General features: G+C 41.0%; 1 protein-coding gene across 4 annotated transcripts; it reads right to left on the bottom strand.

The window, feature by feature from the left end:
* Nucleotides 1-1,006: 1,006 nt before the first annotated feature.
* Nucleotides 1,007-24,340, bottom strand: LOC310758627 (stonin-1-like). Of its 4 annotated transcripts, XR_014545849.1 has the most exons (6): nt 24,001-24,187; nt 22,229-23,017; nt 10,029-11,985; nt 3,749-3,951; nt 2,415-2,814; nt 1,007-1,438 (listed from the first exon to the last, which is right to left on the bottom strand). XR_014545849.1 is itself a non-coding variant. In XM_083605400.1 (5 exons), the coding sequence occupies exons 3-5, from the start codon at nt 11,932-11,934 to the stop codon at nt 2,740-2,742; spliced, it is 2,184 nt and encodes a 727-aa protein (XP_083461526.1). In that variant the 5' UTR covers nt 11,935-11,985; nt 22,229-23,017; nt 24,001-24,340; the 3' UTR covers nt 1,007-2,739. The 4 variants fall into 4 exon arrangements, 2 of the variants coding, with proteins under 2 accessions (XP_083461526.1, XP_083461525.1); XR_014545848.1 differs by lacking the exon at nt 22,229-23,017 and having other exon boundaries at nt 24,001-24,340; XM_083605400.1 differs by having other exon boundaries at nt 1,007-2,814; nt 24,001-24,340.
* Nucleotides 24,341-25,695: the final 1,355 nt, after the last annotated feature.

Here is a 25,695-nt window from a genome sequence, read left to right as displayed (position 1 = left end):
GGGGGTAGAGACACTCCTTCAGGTATACTGGGCCGAGGCCGTTTAGGGCTTTAAAGGTCGGCACCAACACTTGAAATTGTGCTCGGAAACGTACTGGGAGCCAATGTAGGTCTTTCAAGACCGGTGTTATATGGTCTCGGCGGCCATTCCCAGTCACCAGTCTAGCTGCCGCATTCTGGATGAGTTGCAGTTTCCAGTTCACCTTCAAAGGTAGCCGCACATAGAGCGCATTGCAGTAGTCCAAATGGGAGATAACTAGAGCATGCACCACTCTGGCAAGACAGTCTGTGGGCAGGTACACGGAGGTACGCACAGCCTCACCAACCAACAAGTATGCAAAGCAACACAGCTGCACCACACTTCACAAGTGACGGTGTGCACAGTTCTCTTCAGCCAATGATTTAAAATGAAGAGTTAGACCTCTGGAATGCTGCGCTGGAGACAAGATCCATTTCCCTTTTCCAAAATGCATTTGCCACCCTTAAAAATCTGGAAAGGGTTATGTTTTTCTATACCAGAGTACAACAGAATCCTTTTGGAATAAATGGGGTTTGAGCTATCATATGAGCTTGAAAATGACAGCCTAAATGTGAAAGGCAAATTGGCTAGTATTTGAGCCTCAATATGACCTAAAGCAAGAACCAACATTTTTCCTCCTCTGAAACCCAAAAAAACACACCATCCATCTATCTAACAAACAGCATATACCAGAGCTATTATCACCTAAAGGCTCTTTTGACATTTCAAGACAATTTACTAGTAAAATGAGATTAGAGAAGCTGTTGTATCTTCAAAATTAACTGTTGGGACAAAGCTACATAGAGAATTGAGACTGTAACTTAATATCCACTTCCATTGAACTGGAATTATAATATAAACTATGTTTTCCCAGATTAATAAAACTCAATTTATTCTAAATCATTTTCCCTTTGGGGCGAATTAGCTGAAGTGTTAAGGTCCATATTTAATATCTGCAGCAGGGACAAAATATTAAAGTGAGATGAAGTATGCTATTACAGCTTTATTCCAAAAAGACTTACACACAGCAAATATGTCATCTAGAGCAATCGCAATAAAGCAGAAATCCATCAATACAGATTAAAACAGAGACAGACACTTCTCTGGCTTCTAGAGTATACAAGAAAGGCCTCAAAAAGCAAATGACAAAGATGATGTCTCCCACAAGGGAACAAATAGAACTGTCCTACAAGCTTAAAAGTCAGCATCTAAAAGGTTAAGGTGATTGTCAAAGCATTTACAGTTTCATATTTCCTTTAGACTTAGAAATCTTCTGTGGCACACCCCTTAAGCAAACTCTAGCTCAGCTGGCAACGCAAAGGAACATCGCTTTCCACGTTCTTCTGGAGTCTCCTGGATCTTATAGCTTCTTTGACTAGCAATTCAGGACATGCTTTTGTTCCAGATCTAACATCTGTTCCTGTTGGAGATCCAAAATAATTCATAATAGTTGGCAATGTGTTAAAAATAACTCTGTTCTGTCCAAGATCCTGAAATGAAAACTTTGCCTCATCCTTTCAGGTCAAGAATTTTTATTACCCACAATGCCTCCCCCCCCCATGAGCCCAGGCAGAGTCCCCTTCCAAAGAATGAAAGGAAAAAAACTTCCATTTACAGATTCAAACAGGAGAGGCCAAAAGAGCAGCACTTATTAGCTATTTGAAACATGGTATGCCTTCCTGTGTGGAAGAATGTATGCAATAGATTTCAAAGAAATACTGAAAGCAATGAATTAAATTCCTGACATTAACTATTCTGAAAGCCAGTGTAGATTTGCAATTCAAAAGTAACATTTTTCATACACATATTCCTCTGTACAGGAATAATATAGTGGAATAATCCAAAAAGATCCCATTTATGAGCCACTGAAACTTTTATCTGCTCTGCCAAATGACACCCCTTTTCAATATACTTTAGGCTTGCATTATTTACCAATACTGGGAAGAGCAAGACATATGATTACATTCACAAAGTACCTACAAAAATATATATACAGTATGTCCACAACTTATGCACATTTAACTTGTTTGCATTCAGCTATGTGTTCATGACAAAAAATAAATAAAAAGGGAGTGGAAAGGTGGGGTTCCAGGAATCAGCCTGGACAGCTAAGTTGGTTAGAGCATGGTGCTGATAACGCCAATGTTGCAGGTTTGATCCCTGTATGGGACAGCTGCTTATTCCTGCACTGCAGGAGGTTGGACTAGATGATCCTTGGGGTCCTTTCCAACTCTATGATTCTATAAAAAATGACTTTGGCAATCCCACCCCACACTGAACCCCATGTGTTTGGACTGTACACAATTTTGGCTTTAGGTGCAATCCCCGGAATATAATCCCCACATAAATTGCAGGCTTACTGTAATACATAACTTAATTTGAAATTTATAATTTACCTTTCTGGACCATGGCAAAATATATATTTGATGTTAAGTCTAAATGCTTCATAGGCAACTGCCTTACAAGAGTTCATATCAAGTGCCACTAATTTTCAAGATACTGTGAATTGACTTTGTGTGCTTTAGCTTTTTAAAGGATAACATTGGTCAGTAAGCTAAAAGTTAGGAGCACAAACTTCCAATCGTATCTGGTCTTTCAACATGACAAACTGCAGAGAATATGCTGTAATCCACTGCCTTGCGAACTCATTTGGAGGCAATATATAAAGCACTTTCCCCCACAGTCCTAGCAGCACACCAGACTCTTCAGTTCGATTCCTCACTACTGCATTTGACAACTGCCACATTTATTGGAATCTTCGCCATCAAGCCTTATCCATTTCTTCTCAATTTCAACCTGTAATATAAAAGCAAAAAGGTTGTATTCTTTTTACAAAGCAGTAACATTACTGAAGCTCTTGACACTATACCCAGTGAGCCAATAGCTAGCATTCTAATCCTATTAAAAATTAGATGACAATAATGAACCAGGACTTGTGTAACCAGCAATCACCTGCTAGTGTAGAACCCATGTTTGTTTATAGCATAAGAACACAAGAAATCCTGCAGCACTTTGCTGCAAATTAAAAGTTGCAGAGTGCATGAGGTTTATCAAAATCTACCTCATCAGATACATACCCCAAATAGAAAACAAAATATAAGAAAAAGAGGAAAAGTAAATACTATTATAAAATTATAGATTAAACTTACATCCTACCCTTTGTCCTAGGACCCCAGGTTACAATGCTATAAATATAAAACAATCAATACTGAAGCAGAAATTTAAAAACTAACAACATAGTAAGTAAAACATATATCAATTTTCTGCAGTGCAGGTATCAATCTTCAGTAAACAGAATCCTACTCTGGGTTTGAGTTGAAAGCTAACCCTACACGTTTCAGTTTTAAACTGCTTTTTCACTAGCTAAGTCTGTACGGTGTGAAACTATATTTCAGTTTCCTTACCCCCCTGTCCCAAAATAGGTTTATCTTTGCATTTTACTGCAGTCCCTCAAAGCTGCCATGCTACAGTAGAACTGAAAACTTAAGTTCCTACAGGCTTAGTATCTCTAGGATTCAGTTCTTGAGCTATAGGTTTTTACAAGATACACCCTACTGACAGTTAGCTCGTGGCCCAGAATGCCTTTATTGTGCCTTCATGACCATTTTAGCTGATGCTTTAATAAATAACTGCGTGATACCAAGGTTTTCCTTGCATAGCTGCCCGACTTGCTTTGTTGCCTTGAGGCTCCAACAGGCTAAAGAACAAAACAAGAGGACAAGAAGATTACCTGGCAGTTGTAACATGCTTTACGTATCACATGTTTCTGGGGTTGGATGTCACTCTCGATGCCCAATGATTTAACTTCAGTTCCGGAAGCGCATGCATCAGGCACAACAAACTGCACTGTGGCAAAGGGATACCAATCAGAGGGGATTTCCTGATCCGATCCAAGTTCTAGCTTGTAAGACAAACTGTGCGGATGATCTGGACCTTGAGAAAAGGATGGAGGGAATGTCACAGGAATTTAGCCAAGACAAGTAGCTGAGAGAACAATCAAGTTACTGGAGGTTTTTGCTAAGCTGTGATTAAGTAGAGCAACCCAATGAAAGAGGAAAGTAGCTCAGCAGGTCACAAGCACCACCAATGCCTGGTTTTAAAAAAAAGGAGCATTTGCTCCCATTCAAAGCTGCTCTTTGTATCTCGGAAGGCTAGAAACACTTTTATAATTCACCATCACAAACAGCTCAATATTACATGAAATTATTCACCATTTCAAGTATACTCCATCAGCAGTAATCCCCACCAAACATCTTCATTCGAACACATAGTCCAGATCGGCTTTTGCCCCTTAATTTTCCCATCTGCAAGTTACTGTCAGAGCGTAGTCACTTGTATACCAATGTACCAATATGGTTTGACAATATGGTTGTCAATATGCCTTGTCAATATGGTTGATAAAGAAACAGAAGTTCAGGTTCAGGCACAGAACAGTTATACTTTATAGGTTGCATAGACCCATTTAAATTAAGGGAGGTAATTTAGCCAAGGACATTAATTTGAATGGGTCTACTCTGAGTATGACTACAACCTTAAGGCATCACCTTTCTCAGTGGCAACTATTTAGAAAACTACAGTTTTTAAATCACACAGTTTCTATTTATTTTGTGAATGCCTCTATAGCAAAAAGCTCCCTGCAAGAAAAGAATTAAGGCAATTACACTAAGTCCGCAACTTATGCGGGGGTTATCTTCCGGAAATCATGCCTAAAGCCAAAATCACGTCAAAACATATTGGGTTCAATGGTGGGTGGGATTGCCAAAATCTTTTTTCCCTGGACACCTGTCCTCTTTCCACTTTTTTTTCTCTGCCAAGTGCGTAAATCTTAATTTGCGCAAGTTAAATGTGCATAAGCTGCAGGCTTATTGTACTCCATTAATGTGCAAACTTTGTTCAACTAAGAGCAACCCAAAAACTTCACTGAGAGCTGTTTAAACCACCAAGAGGTTTTACTCATCACAAAGCTTTGCCAGTGTATGAAAATGTTGGCCAGGAGGCCTGAAGATCTGAGGCTTAAAATTAATGATACAGGATTTGACATCATCAAACAACAAGTGCTTCTACAATAAGCCTCTAGCAGAGATTCAGTGGAGATGCTCATGATTCAACTGAATCTGATGGAATTTACTTTAGAATGCATCTTAAGTATCTGGATAATCATTAAAATTCCAAAATGGGTATGTTAAAATATGCAGTGAAGTATGTCTTGGGTATCAGAAAGAGGAAGTAAACTGGGAATTTTATCTTCAGTGAAGGATATAGTACACATAAACATGTGTACTTCAACCTAAACTGATCCTTTTTGAAATAAAAAGCAGCTTCAAAGTAGAAGCAATCTAGCATAAGAGTCTTATGGCAAGTGTGGGGAGGAGTTAGCCTCTCTCTTCCTGTCTCTGCATCCTCTCCCACAAACATCACCCAAGGAGGTTTTAATGGAGGCATCTGCATACAATGTTTCACCCAATTTTTAAACACTATTTATATTTATCCAGCACTTGATTAGGAATGTACATTTAGCCAAGTAATCAGGGCATCTTTTCTAATCAGGCAGAAAAGGAAAGATTTCTAATACAAAAACAGCAGGAGGCAGGCGCCAACTTAGAAGTAGTATTCCCTCTCCTCCCTTACACAGTAGGGACTGACTTAAAATGTTGAAATTCATACATATGCCATCTAAAAAAACAAAAAGTATGCAGAAAAATGTTTCTTACTCAAAATGCTAATGTATGCATATTTAATTATTCTAGTACTGTAATGCATAGAGTCAATCAACTAAAATTTTAAGGAGGCAACAGTCCTATTTTTTATGTACATAACACTTCACAATCTCTTATTACTACTTTATACAGTAGTTCACTGTTCCCACTTCAAAGACACTCTCCCAGCCTCAGATCTTTTCATTTGCAATAGGAGGGAAATGCACCGTAAGAAGGAGGGGGATATAGGGGAATAACATTTAGGAAATTGTCCCTATAAATGCCAGGTAATGTTATGTAAGCAGTGTGTCCAACTGTTCAGGCAACCATTGGAGTTCCATGGATTGTTACCTAATAATCATAACTGATATGGAGACCAACCAACTGGAAATCCCATAAAATAAACACTCAAGAGCTCAATTTGGCATTCCACATTGACCACTCACAGCACGTATTAGACCAGGGGTGGGATTTTTACTCTTAATTTTTTTTGCTTATGTTCTCCATTGTATCAAATCCTTTAACAATTTACTATAAACTTGAAAAGAAGAACAATGAGGCCATGCTGCCAAGAAAGCATTTCCTGGAACAAGGCAGATATATTACCAGCAGTTATTGGAAAATCCAATGTGAAAATAATCTAGGAACTAGACCCCATGTGATTTCATTTAAAAATGATTAAGAAAGATTGTGGTTAAGGGATCATTGTTTCAATTTGGATCTGAAGTCACATTTCTCCCATAGTTTTGAGTTAAAGTCACATTTCTGCCATATTTACATCCTATCAACAATAAGATTAGCAAGCTGTCATTCTTTTCCTCAGGCAAAGCTGTATTTGTTTTGAAATTGGAAACTTTATGCATTCTGGATGAACACGCATTCACACAACATTGGATCTCACTCATTTTCATTACTATAGATTCCAGACTGAACCCAGGGACATGAAGCAGTGGCGTAGCGTGGGGGGTGCAGGGGGGCCGGCCGCACCTGGTGCAACATCTGGGGGTTAGGGTTAGGGGGCGCAAATCCACGGGTTAGGGGGCGCAAATTACTTGCCTTGCCCCGGGTGCTGACAACCCGCGCTACGCCACTGACATGAAGACCTTGCTTGCAGACTCAATTTTCCTTTTGTCAAATTGGGGAAAATGTGTCACATAGGAAGATGCTAAAAGACTCCATGCCTCCATAAACACATACATTAATTGTGTAAGCTAAACATTTGAAGAGGGCCATGACATGACAACAGCATAGCAATGTTGGCTGTGGCCTCTCAAAAACTGCAAATGTCTTGATATCTATGCTGTAGTCTGGAAACATGCATATGAGCTAGGCCTTTTCTTATTTCCCTCATTGGGCATTATGTTTGACCTTTAGATTAAACAATAAGCAGACTTCACTTTCATAATTGATTACAATTGTTTCAAATTTAAAATCTTTTTCAATGCAGGGGAAATCCATTATTTCTCTATCGCTAGCAACTCTTCCAAGTAACACTTTCACTTAACTTTGCTCTTATGCAATTTTAAAATCTACCCCACTACAGTGACAAAGGGAACTTAGTCCTTGTATTAGTTAAAGAGTTGTTTTAAAGTTATGATATTTTCATCTGTCTCATCCCCAGCACAAATATACCTACATACATTCCTGGGAGAGATGAATCATCCTAATCACCAAAGGACAGTAAGTGTCTGATACTTCATGCATAATGTTTCTTTCCTCCAGAGAGCTAGCAAGTATGTATGTATGTGTGCGCCACCACATACAAAGTGGGTTTAAATCATATACCCCGGTGTATTTCTGATATCAGATTGTTACAATGGCCAATGTACTTTTCACCTGACAGTTTCAGTTCCTTTATTTTGATGCAAACTCAAGTTACAGTACTATTATTTATGCCTTTATACCCTGAAAGGCTTGCCTACTGCAATATACAACATATAGGGCTGCACTCTATTATTACGTTACTGAAGAATGTGACAGCCAACTCCCCAATGACTCTCAATGACTGGCTGGCAACCAAATGGAGCCATTCTATGCAGGCTTTTCCCATAGCCAAGGACCTGGCTATCATATGAACAGGCCTTCAAAGCAGTATTTTTTAAATCATAATTATAGAAGAGTATTTTAAATTATTACTAAAGCTACATCATTTTAAAAGTTGTTTTTGTATGTTGAAAACACAAACCAACAGGACCATATATAATCTCAAACTGCTCCACACCTTCAATTTCAACTAAGACTGAAATACAGAAATTACTGCTGAGCAGGCATATACAGGATTATATCCTGCATTATATTAGATCACTTCCCCTATCACTGGGGGAAAGGTTATAGCATACTTGGCCATGATAAAAAGCTTGAGTGCTTGTGCTACACTAGATTTTTATATAATGAAATATTAGTAGAACAGAAGTGTAACTGGAGGCCGTCTCTTGTCACTGTGGATATTCCAGCACTATCATAGACTGAATGCATTAGCTAGTCCACCAGCATAGCACTAGAGGATATTTCTTTCCAAAGTAGATCTAGTATGTCAGCTGCAATGGACTTAACAGAACTCCAGAATCTCAAGAAAAGGCTGGCAGTACAGCCATCTAACTGTTACAATACTGCTCTCTTTTGGTTGATAGAGGCTATGTCAGTAGATAGAGAGAAAAAGGACGATATTCTTTACAATGTGCACTCCAGACCACATATTTCCAAAATTCAGAACCAGGAATACCACAAAAGTTCTATTTTGCATAAATATATCTCTTATTCTACCATGTAGTTCCTTTAGAAAGCTCAGACCAGAGACAAACATTGATTAGGCATACTTAAGCAATGTTTGTCTCTGGTTTGAGCTTTCTAAAGGAACAACATGGAAGAATAAGAGATGCCAACAGAACTAATTATTCCAATTCATTTACAGTGGTACCTTGGTTGTCAAACGGCTTGGCTTCTGAACAAATCAGCTCCCGAACACCGCAAACCCAGAAATGAGTGTTCCGGTTTGCAAACATTTTTCAGAAGCCGAACGTCCGATGCGGCTTGCGCAGCTTCCGATTGAGTGCAGGAAGCTCCTGCAGCCAATCAGAAGCCGTGCCTTGGTTTTTGAACGGTTCCGGGAGTCGAATGGACTCCTGGAACAGATTAAGTTTGACAACCAAGGTACCACTGTACTGGAAGAATTCATACTACAAAATGAGGTGTGGGGTTTCACTGCCATGTGTTGAACTTTGGCTCTTTCTGATAACTATGCTGCATGATTATGCTTTTACTTAGCAAACATAATGCAACAGCTCACAGAATACTTTTTAAAAAAACATATGCTATTTTTAGTGTGCGGTACACACAAATGAGTATGCAACATGAAAGTAAAAAAGGCTGTTGTATGTTTCCATGTGTACCTCCTTCTTATCATTTTATGGAGGTCTCTATTTTTAAATTTCTCAGTAAGTTACAATATTTCTAAAAACAGCAATTAGACAAGCTATTATTACTTTCTCATTTTCGCTTTTAATGATCATACATATTTTACATTCTGTAACTTTTTATATTTGTTGTCTGTGAACCATAAGTAAATTATATTCTTATATCACCTTCAAAGTAATGCAAAAGATCAGTCGTAGACTGGCTTCTATGCATTGCAATTTCCAAGGACAACAGAATTTCTTCCTGCAATCTAACATGAAATTCTTTTTTTTTTTTACTTTTTGCATACTTTTGAAGATGCAGAGATGCACTTCATACCTGGAAAGGTGATACCAAATTTATATGGATGTCCAAGATGGAAAGACACCAGTTCCAGAACAATTTAGAAATTCTTACCCCTACACACTTCCTTTTCCAATATCAATATACATTGTAGTACACGCAGTGAATTTACAGAAGTTAATTGTAGCCACCTAGGGAGAGGGAGTTTGATTCCTGGCTCTAATAAAGAAAAACCCCAGAATATGAATGAAACAAAATAAACACTTTCAAATATGAAGGTGCCAAGACTTCTTAAACGGAATGTGAAAAGCAGGCCTAATTATCACTTGGCTTGAATCAAGCATCTATCAAAGCTGCTTTGTTAGGTTGGTGTGGTTAAAATATTCAGAGTTCTAAAGCACAGGAATGTGTGCTATATCAAGAGTGTCTTTCTTTTTCCCAGCTCAATAGCACACACAATTCACCATCTGCAGCCTTCATACCATACATTTTAATCAATTGGCCAGTAAAATCTCTGGAGTCGTCATATTGTTAACCCACTATGAGAAAATGCAATTCCCTTTCAGCACAGCTTTATACCATTTTTAGAAAAAATCTTTATATAAAACAAATATTTACTTGAGTTTTTATCGGGAAGTCTGTCAATCTTCCACACAATAGCTCTATAGGCACTTTCATATTTGGCTGTTCCAATTGAGACCTGTATTACAGGATCAGATTCAATCTCAGTTAAAGAGCCAAGGCATGTTCTTCTGTTCATTTTTGCTTTCAGAGACTTCTGTCTTTGGAGGTTCATGGTCCAAAGAGTTTTAATCCACTGTGAGGGAATAGGAAAGTGTACCATAATACTTTCACAGGGTTTCATGGAATTTGAATGCACTGAAGTCAGAGCAGAAGAGGACATGTTTATGAAAGCTTGCAGTTCAACATAAGCTCCTTGTACTACCACCATGGCCTTGACAGAAAATGGAAGATCAGCTCCATTATACCATGTCCTGAAACGCATCAGTTCTAACCTACAGCCTTCTGTAGGTGTAAATTTAATTATCCTTGACTGCTCAAATTCTTGTTTTTTCACACATTGATGGAAGTGATAGTCAATGATTTCAATCCATTTTTTCGCATCCTTTTCAAAGTAGTGCTCATCTTTCCTCTGAAGCTCCAGATCATTCAGCGTCAAAAAGCACTCAGAGTTTCCATTCACAAAACTCAAGCAATAAATATGGGTGATGACAGCACTTTCAACTAGCTTCCCTTCTGCTTTAGTGATCCTCCCTGTAAAGTTGTCCACTATCTCCAGGATCATTTCCTGTTCTTCATAGTGTTTTTTTTGTTTTGAAATAACAGGAAGCTTCATTAACTCTTCCTCCACTATCACCAGGAAGTCAGTGAAGTCATTGTAATCAGTCGTTCCCAGCTTTAGCATCTGTTCTATCTCTGGTTCATGAACCACTTCAGCTTTGGGATGATACTTCTTTCTTTCCACATAAGACACATGCTCAATTTTCACAGTATGGATTTTCCCAGAGATATTGCAGTTCTCTAGCTTGGGTTCTGAAAGTTTACAAAATGGCTGCAGCTGAAATTCTTTGAAAGGTTTCTCAAGGCCCTTTTCATAATACATTTGTAGGATTCCTCCAGGTAAGACCTTAAGGTATATAGGCCCCCACTGCCTTGATGACATCATATTCTTCTTTTCGGGAATCCTCAACATGAAAGGCCAGCCATCTTTTCTTTGGCTGCTGAAGAGGCTGTGTGGAAGAAACGAAGAAAAACCATCTCCTGTATACATGTATGGCATGGCTGTCAGAGTCCTTTCATTATCTGAAGTATCAGTTTGCAAGTGCTCAAGCCTCTCACAAATATAGTGGAATGATCCCTGATTGAGACTTTTCTGATCAGGGAACCTGTCCTTTTCACTGGAAGAGCCACTATCCTTTTCAAGGTTTGCATCCTTTTTGTGCACACTGATGGATTTATCTGGTGAATCTTCTGACCAAAATGGACTAGCAAAAGCACAGTCATTCTGAATGTATTGGAAGAATGTTTGTGATTCCAGGGAATCTTCTGATTTCTTTGCGCTTTCCTGTTGAGCGGCATTTGCACCATCTAATGGCTCTGAGACTGAACATTCTGAGTGATGCTGAGCCTGAGAGGTACCAGTCAGTTTTTGAGAAGATGTCCCCCCCACTGGCAGAATATTAATGTTGGATGACAGCTCTGGAATAGGATAAAGGTGCTGAATTCCAGATTTTGAAAATAAAGGGCTGACAGAATAATCTTTAGTGGGTGTACATAGTGGAGAATTGCTAGGAGGTCCAGGGCTAAAGTAATAGTCAACTACAGGAGAGGAGAGAGGAGTATTGCTGGAAGATGGAGATTGGCTCAAGGAATCAGGCATTTTAGGAAGATGGAGTTTAAGCCCATTTGCTTTGCAGGCACTATGACTTCCCCCTGCTTTCTGAGAATGGAATAGGGGTTCATCTTCAAATGTAACCCAATTTGCAGGATTCGTTGTAAACATCTTGTTGGAACAAGTTGGAGATACACAGCTGAAGTCTCACTTGCAAATCATCTATTTAAAAAGAGAAAATGGAATGTGTAAGAAAATGTGTACTATCTTTCTAAGAGCATATCCCCATGACAAACTTAGACCAGTTTCAAGCCTTCAAGGAATCCTTGAAATTGTGATTGTGAATGAACTGGAGAACCTCCAAACCACAGCACTCTCCCAGAATTGTAACTCCCAGGGTTTTATGGCTAGAATAGTGAAACTGATTTTAAATGAGCATAATAGATATTTTCATCAGCCCTAGATATCTTATACCCTGGAGCCTAGTGGTTCTTAACAAATGGCAAAGATGACAAATCCAAAAGGGAGAGACCAATTCTGAATAGCCAAAAAAATTGTGGGGACTCACCTTATACAAATATGGACATGCAATATATTTCTACTTTATTTGCAGTAATTTACAATAATGCAGGGTAGGGACAAAAAAAGAAAGGCATTTTCTCTACCCTGGATTGCCGATACTGACAAGCTTGTCAGTGGCTACAAAAAGCAAAGGATGCAAGACAAGAGCTTATTTTGATAGGCACACAAAGAAAATATATTTGTGTTCGATATTTGTATCCTAGTGTCTGCGGGCACTTCCAAACAGCTTGCTTATACAGTAGAGGATTCGTTATTGTATTGTTTGCATAAAGTTTGCAGAGAGCTTAGACAATGACAGCTATTCACTGAGCATTCATTCCAATTTATTTGTGGGTAGGTTAGATGATGCTGAGTCAAGAAATCTTTATCACACACTTTTAAGTGCATTTTCCTTATCACAAAAAGGCCATGGCAGGGGAATAGATTTGTTTTGCAAGACAGCCAAATCAACTTTCATTGTACAACCTGAATTTACTGGTAAGTGTGTGCATACACCCACACTGATATTATATGAAAAGCCCAAGAAGCCTTAATTTCTTAATCATATGCTTCAATCAGGAACTCGTTCGTAATTACAATTCTGTTTCCTCTGCTAATGCAGTTTTGAGACAACACTTAATTTGGTCCCTCTTCATCAGGGTTATAAAGGCAATTATTCCCAAAACTTTTTTTTTACAAAATTCAATATACTAAAGAAGCATGGAGATAATATAAAATATTTGTTTAGTAAAGGGTTAAGGATTATATACAATATAGTGTAGTCCCAATTATTTTAGTGTAATGCTCAAGAACAAATGGTTTGAATTCCTTTTTGGAATTCTAGTTTTTGCAAGTTGCCAAGTACTTAATGCTCCAGCCAATAAACACAATAAGATAGACTTTTTCCAGATGAAATTCTTCTCTGTGGTGTCTATTCCTATGCCTGTCAACAGAATTACAGTTATCACTTATTACTTTGCCAGCATCACCCAGGGTGCTGTGGGATTGGGGGGGGGGGCAAGAGCCACTGGGAGGCTTAACTGCCTTTGTTTGGGTCCATGAAGCATTTGAGAGATGTTGGAAGTAAGCAGAGAGGGGAATTCTTGACCACCAACCTAAGGAGACTGGGCCAGCTGATCCTGAAGAAAGTGTCCCCAGATAAAAACTTGTGGCAGGACTCTGATTTGCAGTTTGGGACAGAGGGTGAAATGGACCTTTATTCCTCTTAACAGCCCATCACCTCATCTGGAAGTTAGCTTGGTATTCCAAGAATTAGAAGTGGGCCAGGCATACAGCCTAACCCGCCCCACTCCAAAAAAACCACCTCTATTATTTGTCTGTTAATATATGTGTGATATTCCCCCCTGTTTTACAAAAGCCATTTCCTGTTGCCCTTCTGGAAAAGAATCTTGCACATGTTTGCAGTTTAGGTATTATGGACAGCAGATGTACTAATACAGATCAAAGCAGAACCCTGCATTAAATTTCTGATGTTAAGGTTTTGCACACGTGCTCTGTCATATTAATTAAATATATCAGTTTTTGTTCCTTCTGATTTCATGGAAAATGTTAAGTTCCACAAGAGTCATGAACACCTTTCTCTTCACTTGCTGCATTAGAATGGCATTCTGCTTCACCATGAAGTTAACAGCTCTAGAGAAAAATGGAGCCAGTCTTAAAGAAACACAAGCACAGCTGCAGCTTCTAATTCTTCCAGTTCCTGAGCTCTTTATCACAAACAAGCCTGCCACAGAATAATTAAGTATTAAAGCACAATTTGCAGCTGGACAAAGGAGCATGGAGATCAGGTGTGCCAGTGTGCAAAGAAGCATGGAGATGAGGCATGTCCGTGGGCAAAGAAACATGGAGATCAGGCAGGTGGGTAACATGAAGATTGGGCTTGTGGCTGGGCAAAGGAGCATGGAGATTGGACATGCGGTAAGTCAGGCACGCACACACACACACACAGAAGAGAGCAAGGGAGGAAAGAGGCTGAATGACACAGGGCAATGTGATGGGTCTTATTTTTACTTTGTGGCATCTGGGAGGGAAGTCAGCGATTCAGCATCGGCAGTGGCTTCATGAAACTGTGCTTTCTGCCAGCTGCTTCCAGGCAAAGGCATGTTGCACACACACACATGGTGTGAATCATGATGTACTGCCAGGTCAATTATTTTTAAATGGTTATCATGATGTGGTCTAGAAACCGGTATTGAACAATGTATGGGTATACTGTATTGTTCAGCCCTACTGGCCATCAGGCAATAGCTTTTCCCATCTGCCTTGTCTCACCCTCCAGCCCTAGGAACCTTCAGAATGGAGCTGCTGCCATGGGCATTATGTGTATGTGTATTTTAATGAACTGAATAAAATAGAAGATTATGAGTCATGGGGATGGGGAGTGTGTGTATATGAATTCAACTGTGCTTAATTTACTTTTTGGCTGCTATTTTGTTAATGTTGTTAATATTGTTTTATAAATTATGAATGCTGTAGCACTTTATGAATTCTATGACTTTTATTGTAATTGTGCTGTTTATCTTTTTTTTTAGTTGTTTTGTTAATGGTGTTTTATAGACGATTTCATTATTTTATATTATTTATGTTGCATTTGGGATGTTCTCTTATGTTATTGTTACTAAGCCACTTTTCAATTCATTTGAATGAAAAGTGGCATAGAAATATAATAAATCAAATCGAATCTGGTCTGGTCTGGTCTGGTCTCAGAGCTAGCTGCTAGGCATGTGGGCTCAAGCTCATCTTTAATCACCAATATGATTCAGAGCAAGGGACGCTGGTGGCGCTGTGGTCTAAACCACAGAGCCTAGGGCTTGCCAATCAGAAGGTCAGTGGTTCGAATCCCCGCAACGGGGTGAGCTCCCGTTGCTCAGTCCCTGCTCCTGCCAACCTAGCAGTTCGAAAGCACATCAAAGTACAAGTAGATAATGAAGTACCGCTCCGGCGGGAAGGTAAATGGCGTTTCCATGCGCTGCTCTGGTTCGCCAGAAGCAGCTTAGTCATGCTGGCCCCATGACCTGGAAGCTGTCTGCAGACAAATGCCGGCTCCCTCAGCCAGTAAAGAGAGATGAGCACCGCAACCCCAGAGTCGTCCACAACTGGACTTAACTGTCAGGGGTCCTTTACCTTTATAATTCAGAGCATAAAGCACTGAAACAAGACCTGGTACACCTGGGTAAAATGCAGCGGGGAGGAGACATCTGCATGCACACAGGCAGCTTGAGTGAACATAAAGTTTGAATTCAAGCAGCTCTTCCCTATGCAGATTTTAAGATTATATCCTTTGAATAGTAAGCACTGAACATGACAGCTAAAATGTTACTTGGAAAGGAAAAGATGCATGCATAAATCCGAAGTTTCTCGAAAGTGTTTACCTATGTAAATGCAGCAGAAAGATATCACTGACCCTTCCATGTATGTGTAAAGCACTAATATGCATGCAGATTATAATCCAAAAACACACAAAGCTAAATTTATCAGGTGTTTGCATGGTGTGTTCACTCAGCAATTTGCATCATGTTCCCAATCTGAACAGTTAGAGGGAAGAGTATATCACTTCATTACTTTTCAAGCAGGACAGAGTGTCAAGACAACAATCCTACAATTTCTGGTGTACAACACTTTAATATTCCTCCCCACACTGTTCCTTCAGGGTTTCTGACAAAGATCCAAATTGGATGATCCTTAGGACTGAACCCTGTTCCTTCTACATGCAAAAGTGCTATCATCCCTTAAAAACCAATCTGCTAGGTTTGAACTGCTTAAAAACCTGAAAGCAATGCAACTGTCTCGAGTTATTAACCGAGAAAAGTCAGGAAGTTCATATGTGTGTGTTAAGTAAGGACAAAATGCCAGTCTTGACTTGGAATTTCCTGCTAGTTTGATTTACATTCCAAATATTGCTTAAGTTCAACTTCTGGCTATGCCTCACCATGGCTGATGAGCTATTTTTATCCTCTTCCCTAACCACAACTATTTATACCAAAGAGTAATACCCTCTTTTCCATCAAAACATATAAAGCAGAAAAACACTTCTAGAAGTTTTGTGAAATAAAAATCATGGCCGAACATCTCACACACTTTGTACCCCTCAAGTTATAAACATTTCAAGATTCACAACTACTGTATGCCTTCTAGTTTAGGCAGCTTTAAAAAAAAAATAACAGCATCATGATTTTTCAGATAAAGGAGTGTTTCATTTGAGTATAAGGGAAAATCCACAAGTATACAGAATCAATGGAAACTTATGTCTCTTTGTGCATACTACATAAAGTGGCTGGGGCAGCACAGTCAGGTGTGTATTATTATTATTATTATTAAAAATGGGAACAGGATTCAGCATCACAGACACCAAACAAGATGCAATGCACTCTTCCGGAGGTGGCGCCACCGGCAATGGCGGATTCCCTCTAGTTCTGAGGGATTTAGCTCCGCGGAAATCGGGTCTTGCCGCTACGGCGAAGCGGGGACCCTTCTGAAACCACAGGCGGGTGAAGCCTGTGACTGTGGGACTCGGCGGGCTCCTTCAGCGCCCCCCCCCCAATCTGCAAAGGAGCCCGGTAACGAGCTCCGGAGCGAAACGGGGTGTTTGGCGCGGTGCTGAGAGTCAATTGCTTCTTCTGTGGAGTGAAGCCGCACAGCTGTTGCCGGAGAGCGCTGACCTTTTTCCTGTGACAATTCGGCTATCAAACAACTACCCGTGAGTAGGTCAAGTTTAAAGATCGGGGAATAAGGGAAAAAGTACTAATTTGGCACTGAAGCGGAAAGGTGTAAACAGGAAGTCCGCCTTCCGCTTTTTGTAAACAGACTGAAGCAAAAACCCTGCAACCTAATAGCCTGGAAAGTTATTTCAAAGATTGAAACTTCCTGCATCTATAACCAACAAAACCCCCTTGGAAGCAGGAGAAAAGGGGGGGGGGGAATCTGACTGTTTAAGCCTGCAGGAGAGAGAGTAAAGGAATATAAGTTTCCATCGTCCCAAACCTGGGAACGGGGTGTCAGGACAGAAATTGTTGGAGACGTCCATTGATTAAAAGTGGAGCACTTTGACAGATAGATAAAAAAAAGAGAAACAAATTAACTTCAACGCTGCTTTCTGCATTTTTGCATTTTAAAGAAACAAAGTATTTGAAAATCGAAAGTAATCTTCCTTTGTTGGATACGTTTTCTAAAGATGGATACAAATGGAAATTATGTCCCCTAGAGGGAGCCTGTCAGTTGGTTGTTACAGTTTACTTGGAGACTTCACAGCTGCGAGATTGAGATCGTGGGACCAGTCGTTCGACCTTGAATAGAAATGTGTTGAGAGAAAGTTTTGGTGTCTGCCCTGGGCAAAACAAATGCTTTGCTGGAGCAGTTGCATGAGAAAATGAACTTGATGAATGAAAAGTTGGACTTGATGACTGCTGTAGCCAGTGAATATGAATTAACAGGAAACAAGGATAAAGAAATTATACAGGAAACTGGTTTGATAGGGCAAGTCCAAGGGCAGACGAAGATGGAAGAGGTTGCAACTGCATCCCAAGTAATACAAAAACAAATGGTGAGACCTAAAGTCCTGCAAGAGCAAAAGCTGCTGCATTGGAAGATTGAACTTGGAGTGTGTTTGGAAGTGGCTGGAGTTAAGGAAGCTCTCAATTCTGGTGGGACTATGAAACAGGTTGACAATTACTTTTTGGAAAACTACTATTTGGATTACAATGACGATGATGGGGAGTGGGACTCAGGGGAATGGGCTAGTTTGATGAAGGAAAATGGAGAATATTACCAGTTGGAGTTCCCTGGAGACCCACTCCTCAAGGAGAAAGGAAAGAAACTACGAAAGAAACCAACAAAGGATAAAGAAGAGCGTAAACACAAACAAGAACAAGAAAATCTGCAGAAGGGGCATAGAAGAGACTTAAGGGCCTCGGACATAAGATCACCAGATTGATGGACTGGATGTAATGGTCAGAAAGGACTGGCATAACCCGAGACCAGGAAGAAGGGACGTTGGATAAAAACTAGAGAAGAGGAAAAGTTTATAAAAAGAAAAACTTCTTTTTATTTTGGGAATTAGTGTAACACTAATGAAATATTAGGGATCATGCTGGAAAGGAACTAATTAGCTTTAGTAGAAAGGATTTAAGGAATTATGTAGAAATATGGTTTAAATTTTGAATTTTAAGGTTTTTTAAGGTAAGACAAAGTTAAAGAAATTAAAGGTAAATTGAATAATAGATTATGTAAAAGACGCAAAGGATATGTTGAGTTAATTAAATAAGATAGACTGTTAAGATAAATTTTTTAACAAAAATTGAGAAATATGGGAAGAATTTGCTGAAATAACAAATTAAGCTAGAATACAAAAAGGGAGGTGTGAGGAGGTCTATGAAACAAGCAAATGAAAAGATGCAATATGGGATTAGTATTTTTCTTTTTTGTTTTTTCTTTTTCTTTTTCTTTTTATCTTTTGTTGTATTTTTCTGTTCTTTTTCTATACTTACGTATTTTTGAAACTTTGAATAAATATCATTTAAAAAAAAAACAAGATGCAATGCAGGCAAGTTAGATCTCCCACTTTTTAAAAAAGTTGCAGCCATAGAAACCACCAATTCAGAAAGGGGCCAGGGTGGGTAGATTAATCATTGCTCACACATACAGAAAGCATCCTCCTTGAAGCTGTTATTTGTTGTGTAGGTAGAATACTGAATATCCTGTTGTACATGACTTTGATGGCCTCAGGCTGTGAAGCAGTTTATGAATTTGTAAAATAAACTGAAAATAATTATGCTTTCCCACAAAGAACAAACAACTGGAGGCGGGGCACAATTTAAAGTAGGCTTTTCCTATTGGAATAGGAACTGGAATTCGCAACTAGTTTTGCCAAAGGCTTTCCAACCCCTTCCCACAATTCTCAGAAGCAGAACATAGTATACAAAAGTTAAAATATATAGGCACATCAGCTTGATTTGTGTAACAGTGTAACATAATTCCATTTTTCTTGGTGCACAGTTCAGGTTACCTTTGTATAGACTTTTGATTGATTTATTTAGTACAAAGTTCAGACAACCCTGGCTAATAGGACCAAAAAAATAAGAATGATTGGAATGCAACTGCCTTTCACAATAAAGGAACTTGGCTGTCAGCTTGTCTGAAATCTAAAGTGAGTTTAAATCAGAGTAGCTGAGATGGCTTTCAGTTGATAACAATGTAGTGTCAGTGAAGACCGGCTTGATATGAGGAAATTCTACGTTTGTGCAAATCATATTGGTAGAAACTGGAAGAGTTAATGTCTGAACACTTCTTGGCTCCTTCATGCAGCCTTGCACACAAAGTATTGGTTAGTATACTTCCAATATATGGTGGGTTGGCAAGACCTTTTATTCACCACAGATAGGCTGAAGGCAAGGCTCCTACCAACAATGAAAACAAAGGGGAATAAGGATAACAACTAGTAGTTTGTATAAGCCCAGTACTAAAGCTAGCTTTGAAAAACAGCTAACTTGCAACTAAGTAGGAATGCTGGTCAGCAAGCAATTTAGTACAGTCATTCTTCCCAGCCCTTATGACTGTATTTTAACCACCATGAATACTGGTTGGCAACAGAAAATGCTGACAACTTCAAGCACAGCCACTAACACAAGTAAGCCTCCCGTAAAACCTATCCTTTCTAAAGCAGCAGAACAGAAATTAATAATTTTGTAATTAAGGAACAAGTATTTAAAAAACCTAGCCACGTGATCCACTACCCTCAAGTGTGTTAGTGGAAAGCTGATGTTCCAAAACCTCTCCATTTCTTAGCATTTTGTACAGCCAAATGCTCCCTCCTGCCACTGTGAAGGCTTTTCAGACAAAGTTTTCCACTCCCGTTGACCACAACAAGCTCTGGGGCTCTGTGCCAGCTGAAAATTTAAACCCAAGATTTGTAGCTTGGCAATCAGAAACTAATGTTACCACAAAGTTGTTTGCTCTGAGGTTGACCATATTGGCACTGTTTTGCAAAGTTTTCATGAAGCTAACGTCATTTTATAGCTTCTGTACAACAATATATAACAAACCTAAATGGTGACTGTAAGCATAGGATGTAATAAACTCAACACAGACTAGTGGTGAACAAATCTGGATTTGGAGCACAGGGTCCAAACACCTGCCAAACTCCAATTAGGCAAGTTTCTTGGCCTGAGTCTTGTCTGTAAAACAAGATAAAATTATTTATTTGTTACTAGCTATGGTGGCATCAAACATCCCTGCACTTTTGGAACATTACCTCTAACCTCCCTTCTGCCTCTTTTGATGAAAGATTGTGCTAATCATTTTAAAGCAGGTTAGCTAACGGCAACTAGCTGCCCTACCTGAACCTCTGTTTTATCAGGCATACCCCTAGTTAAAGAAACTTAAATCTTGCGCCAGTTGTGGGCAACCTATAATATATTGGCTAACATGTAGACAAGTTTGTATATGGTTGATCCCAACTTGGGTGGAGAATTGATCTACATATACTTAACATGTCTTCCATCCTATAAAAGGTGTTTATGGATTGCTATACGTATTAGATGTTATTACTGTACAAAGTTTAATATATATAATAACTCAAACAGAAGCATGCCAACACACACACAAACACTCAGGTGCACTGCTTCACTTTTAAAAATACTGAAACAGAGAAAACACATTTTCCTGAGCTAGCACCTAGCAAAAAGTCAAAGAACACAGTGTTATCCCACAACCAGGGGTAGCTATTACCTCCAAAATTGGGACTGTTATATGTCCCATATATGCTGGAAAGCCACTTCCACAATGCTTTCCCTTAATTCTGCTCCACCCCAATTTTCCATGTACATCGTATACCTCTGAATACCAGTTGTGGATGCTGCCCTCATGTCATGTTTGTAAGTTTCCCAGAGATATCTGATGAGCCAGTACTGGAAACTGGAGTACAGAACCAGATAAAATCAAGTGGCTTGCCCAAGACAACACACTATGAGCAGAGCAAAGTTGGAATACGAAGCACAAGCCAGGTTCCCAAAACAATTTCTTTGCCAATTAGCCTTCTCCCAAAACATTTCACCGTTTGATTCTCCCAAAAGACCATTTGTTTCCAATATTAATTTCCCAATATATTTCATCCCACTTTCCACCCCTATTTGTTCCCACTCCCCACACCCCACCCTGAGAGAAAAATAATAATCCATCACTACCAAAACAAAATACATCTGCTCACTTGCTTCACCTAGTTAAAGGAAAACAAAGGAGAAAATACAAGATAAAGAACTTGCACCATTCTCAAATCATTAGCCAACCATCAGGGAGGAAAACAAAGTCTTGTGGCACCTTAAAATTTTCAGCTGTGCTGCAACCAGCTAACATGGCTACAAATCTTTAGGGACAAGTAATTCTGGTACTTTTGTATCAATGTATTCACATGGCAACTGCAAACATTTTACCCTTTTCAAAGTAGCAGATTCAGCACACAAAGTAACTACAGTTGCCTATAATAGAGAAAGGAAGCCTAAAAGAAAGTCAGTGTTTGGCTCTGAAGGAGAAGACAGGCTGAATCTTTGGATTTTGAGAAAGAAAGTGACCCCTCAGATTTAATACTTGAAGATTGCTATTTACAAACCTTTCCCAAATAAGTTATTAAAGGTAAAAAGCACTCACTGCAGAGCTGCAGTGTTTGGAATGCAAGTATTTCTACTGTGTAGAAAAAGGACAAACTTTCTATATCATTACTCCTTTAAATAACCATAACTCTCCAAATGAAGTGCATCCCCACCATATCACTCTCAAGGTCATCCAACACATTTTAGCCACTGCCAATTCACCCTAATCAGGCACCTGGAAGAGCGCAGGGCTAATTTTTTCCTTGCTTGCAAAGCATGCTTATAGCAGATAAATAAATACTCACAATCACAAACACAGATTATAGCCTCCTATTCACCTCTGGATCAAAGCACTGGAGTGGGGAGCCATCATTTTGACATTCTTTAAACCATTTAGTTGTCAAGACAACACTAGGTAAAATAACTTATACAGTGGTACCTTGGGTTACATACGCTTCAGGTTACAGACTCCGCTAACCCAGAAATAGTGCTTCAGGTTAAGAACTTTGCTTCAGGATGAGAAGAGAAATCGTGCTCCAGCGGCGCAGCAGCAGCAGGAGTCCCCATTAGCTAAAGTGGTGCTTCAGGTTAAGAACAGTTTCAGGTTAAGAACGGACCTTCGGAACGAATTAAGTACTTAACCCGTGGTACCACTGTACTAACCAGCTTTGTCCACACCTCTGGTGGGTAAAGATAAGGATATAAATAGCTTCTAGCCACTGCAAGAACAGGAAAAAGCGATGGTAGTTTTCCAGTCCAGTTAGTGAGGGGGGCAGAGGATGGGGTGACTTGTAATGTCAAACAGCAAAGAAAGGCTTGAAATAAAAGCAGCATCCAACAGCTATGGAGAAAATGGAATTAATTGAGTTAGAAAGGACTGTGGAGGTCATCTAATCCAACCTGTTGCTTAGTATAGGAACTGCAGCGCAGTATGCAGAAATAGCATCCCTGACAGATGGGTGCGTTCAAATACATCTAGTGAAGGAAGGCAGTCTTTTCCAGTGTTGAATAGCTCTTATTGTTAGGATGTTTCTTCTAATGTTTAGCCACAATCTGCTTTCTTGAACTTTCCACACCTTGGTTCTGGTCTTGCCCTTTGGAGCGACAGAGATTAAGTATTAATGGGAAGAATAGTGGTTTGGTTTTTTTCGCCCCCCCCCCAAGAAAAGGTATGTATTGTATGTGGTATATCCAGCTCAAGTGTGTGCTTGCACAAACACAAACTCTGAAACGAGGGGCAACTTTAAATTTAACAAGCACGCTTTGAAACGACGGAGATGCGGTAAAACCATCAGCATAGAAGCCGAACTACTCTTGCAATAGCAGAGCTGCTTCCCTAAAATCGGAAGGGAACAACCGAAGTCCTGTGCACTTTTACTTGGAAGTAAATTTCACAATGTCCCATAAATGGCTCGCTCTCCCAGATAAGCGAACCGAGAATTACAACAGAATCAAAAAGAGCGTCTCGCGGGGGGGGGGGGCGCCTTAAAAGCACTAAACGTGGCATAAAGATTTTCGCGGGCCGAATCAGATGCGCGAAGTGTTGTTGCCGTTATCCTTTTCTGCAGGGGGAAAAAAATGTAAACACTGAGGTGAAATGCAAAATGTTCTTCTGCGGCAATTTGAGTAAAACGCGTGTGAGGCATCTGCCTTGCTGGCAATGGCAATAAACGAAGTCGTGTTCCCCCCCCCCCTCCTTCTCCCCTTGGAGAGAGACCCCTTGGGGGGTCTTCCACGAATTTCCCCCAATAGTTACCCTCGGGGTAGGGATTTGAAGCAGACGTCCACACTGTCCACAACCCCCACCCCCCAAGCAGCAGAAACTTCAGGAGGAGCCCCCCACCCCCCGACCCCATTGGAAGTCCGAGCAGCAATGCACATTTGCTATATAAATTGGGGGGGGGGAGGTTCCTGTGAGACCTTTTAAGCCCAGAGCTAATCGCACCATTATAGGCCCCCCACCCCACCCCACCCGCAGACAGGGGCTGCACCAGTTGCCTCACCCTCCCCTCCCTCACACCCGTCCCCTCAGAAACCCCTCTTTCCGAAGGGAGAAGCGCCCACCCGCCATCCTTACCGGCGCGGGCGCCTCTCAGAGCTCCGACGAGCGCACTGAGGGGACGCAGCAGGGAGAGAAGGGAGACGGCAGACTCTGCCCGGAGGAAGGCTGGCCGGGACCCAAACCCCAGCCTCGCCTGGCGCGGAGCCGAGGAGAGTCGCCGCCCGCTCCCTCCTTCTCTCCTCAAAACTTCGGGACGGGAGGCCCCGCCCCCTCCTCCTCCCCCCCCCCAACTCCCGCCCGGCCCTCGCGCTCCTTTTTTAACTGTCAAAAGCCACCAGCGCGCGACGAGAAGGGGAATGCGCGTGCGCGTCCAACGTCCAGAGAGCGAGAGCTTTTCAGCTCCCTGACGAGGAGCATCTACCGAACCGGAGTGAGGCGGGAGCGGGGGAAGGATGGGTAAGCAGGGACGAAGCTCCGCCTCCTCGTCTGGCCGGCTCGAGCCATCTGTGCGCAGGCGCAGTCACTTCCTAGGATTTGTTTTTGTTTGATGGGAGTGGTAGGGATTTTGGCGCCTTTTGGGGGTCTGAGGCGAAAAGCACCTCTATGCTGGGGGGGAGGCGGATAGGAAGTTGGGGCTTCTCAAGCAGGGCCTGGCCACCATGAGGCAAGGCTACGTGAGGTTGGGGGCGTCAGGCGGCAAGATCCACAGGGACGGCAGAGCCCCCATGTGGACCTTGTTAACGGAGAAATCTGAGGGCTCCCTTGGACAAAAAAGAAGGACACCAGCCAGGAATACCAGAGCAAAACAGCAGCCAGTAGGCTTGGTTTTTATCGAAGACTGTCGGGACAGGACTCCCACCTGCCATAAGCTGGAACAAGATGGAAGCCCCGAACAAAAGAGCCCCCAAACTTTTATTAGCTGCTAATCCCCATGTTAAAGCTAAAGGGACCCCTGACCATTAGGTCCAGTCATGGCCGACTCTGGGGTTGCGGCGCTCATCTCGCTTTATTGACCGAGGGACTCCAGCATACAGCTTGCGGGTCATGTGGCCAGCATGACTAAGCCGCTTCTGGCGAACCAGAGCAGCGCACAGAAACGCCGTTTACCTTCCCGCCGGAGCGGTACCTATTTATCTACTTGCACTTTGACGTGCTTTCAAACTGCTAGGTTGGCAGGAGCAGGGACCGAGCAACGGGAGCTCACTGCATCGTGGGGATTCGAACCGCCGACCTTCTGATTGGCACTTCTGATCCGCACTTTGTTCCTTTGTCATTTGATGTGGGAGAAACATTCAGATGTGGCATGCCACATGTATACCCATCTATGCAGAAGGTCCCAGTTTCAACCCCTGGCAACTGCAGGTAGGGCTGGGAGAGGCCCCTGCATGAAACTCTGGACAGCTGCTGCCGTTCAGTGTAGACCATACCAGACTAGATGGGCCAATGGATCGATCGGTGCAAAGCAGCTTCCTGTGTTCCTGTGAAGACTTGCTGCTTTCCTCCCTCCTTGTGAAGTTCCTGATCAATTGAATACCTGCCTGTCAATGGGGTTATTCCCAGGCATTGCAATTCAAATGCTGAAGAAGGGAAACTTCTGTGGTGCCTTAAAGCAGGGGAAGGCAACCTAAGGCCCGTGGGCCGGATGCGGCCTAATTGCCTTCTCAGTCCAGCCCGTGGACAGTCCGGGAATCAGCATGTTTTTACATGAGTAGAATGTGTCCTTTTATTTAAAATGCATCTCTGGGTTATTTGTGGGGCATAGGAATTTGT

Source organism: Podarcis filfolensis (assembly GCF_964270895.1).
Source record: "Podarcis filfolensis genome assembly, chromosome: 3".
In the NCBI taxonomy this organism is placed as follows: domain Eukaryota; kingdom Metazoa; phylum Chordata; class Lepidosauria; order Squamata; family Lacertidae; genus Podarcis; species Podarcis filfolensis.
Note: the sequence above shows the minus strand (reverse complement) of the source record. Positions and strands in the feature narration are given on the sequence as shown.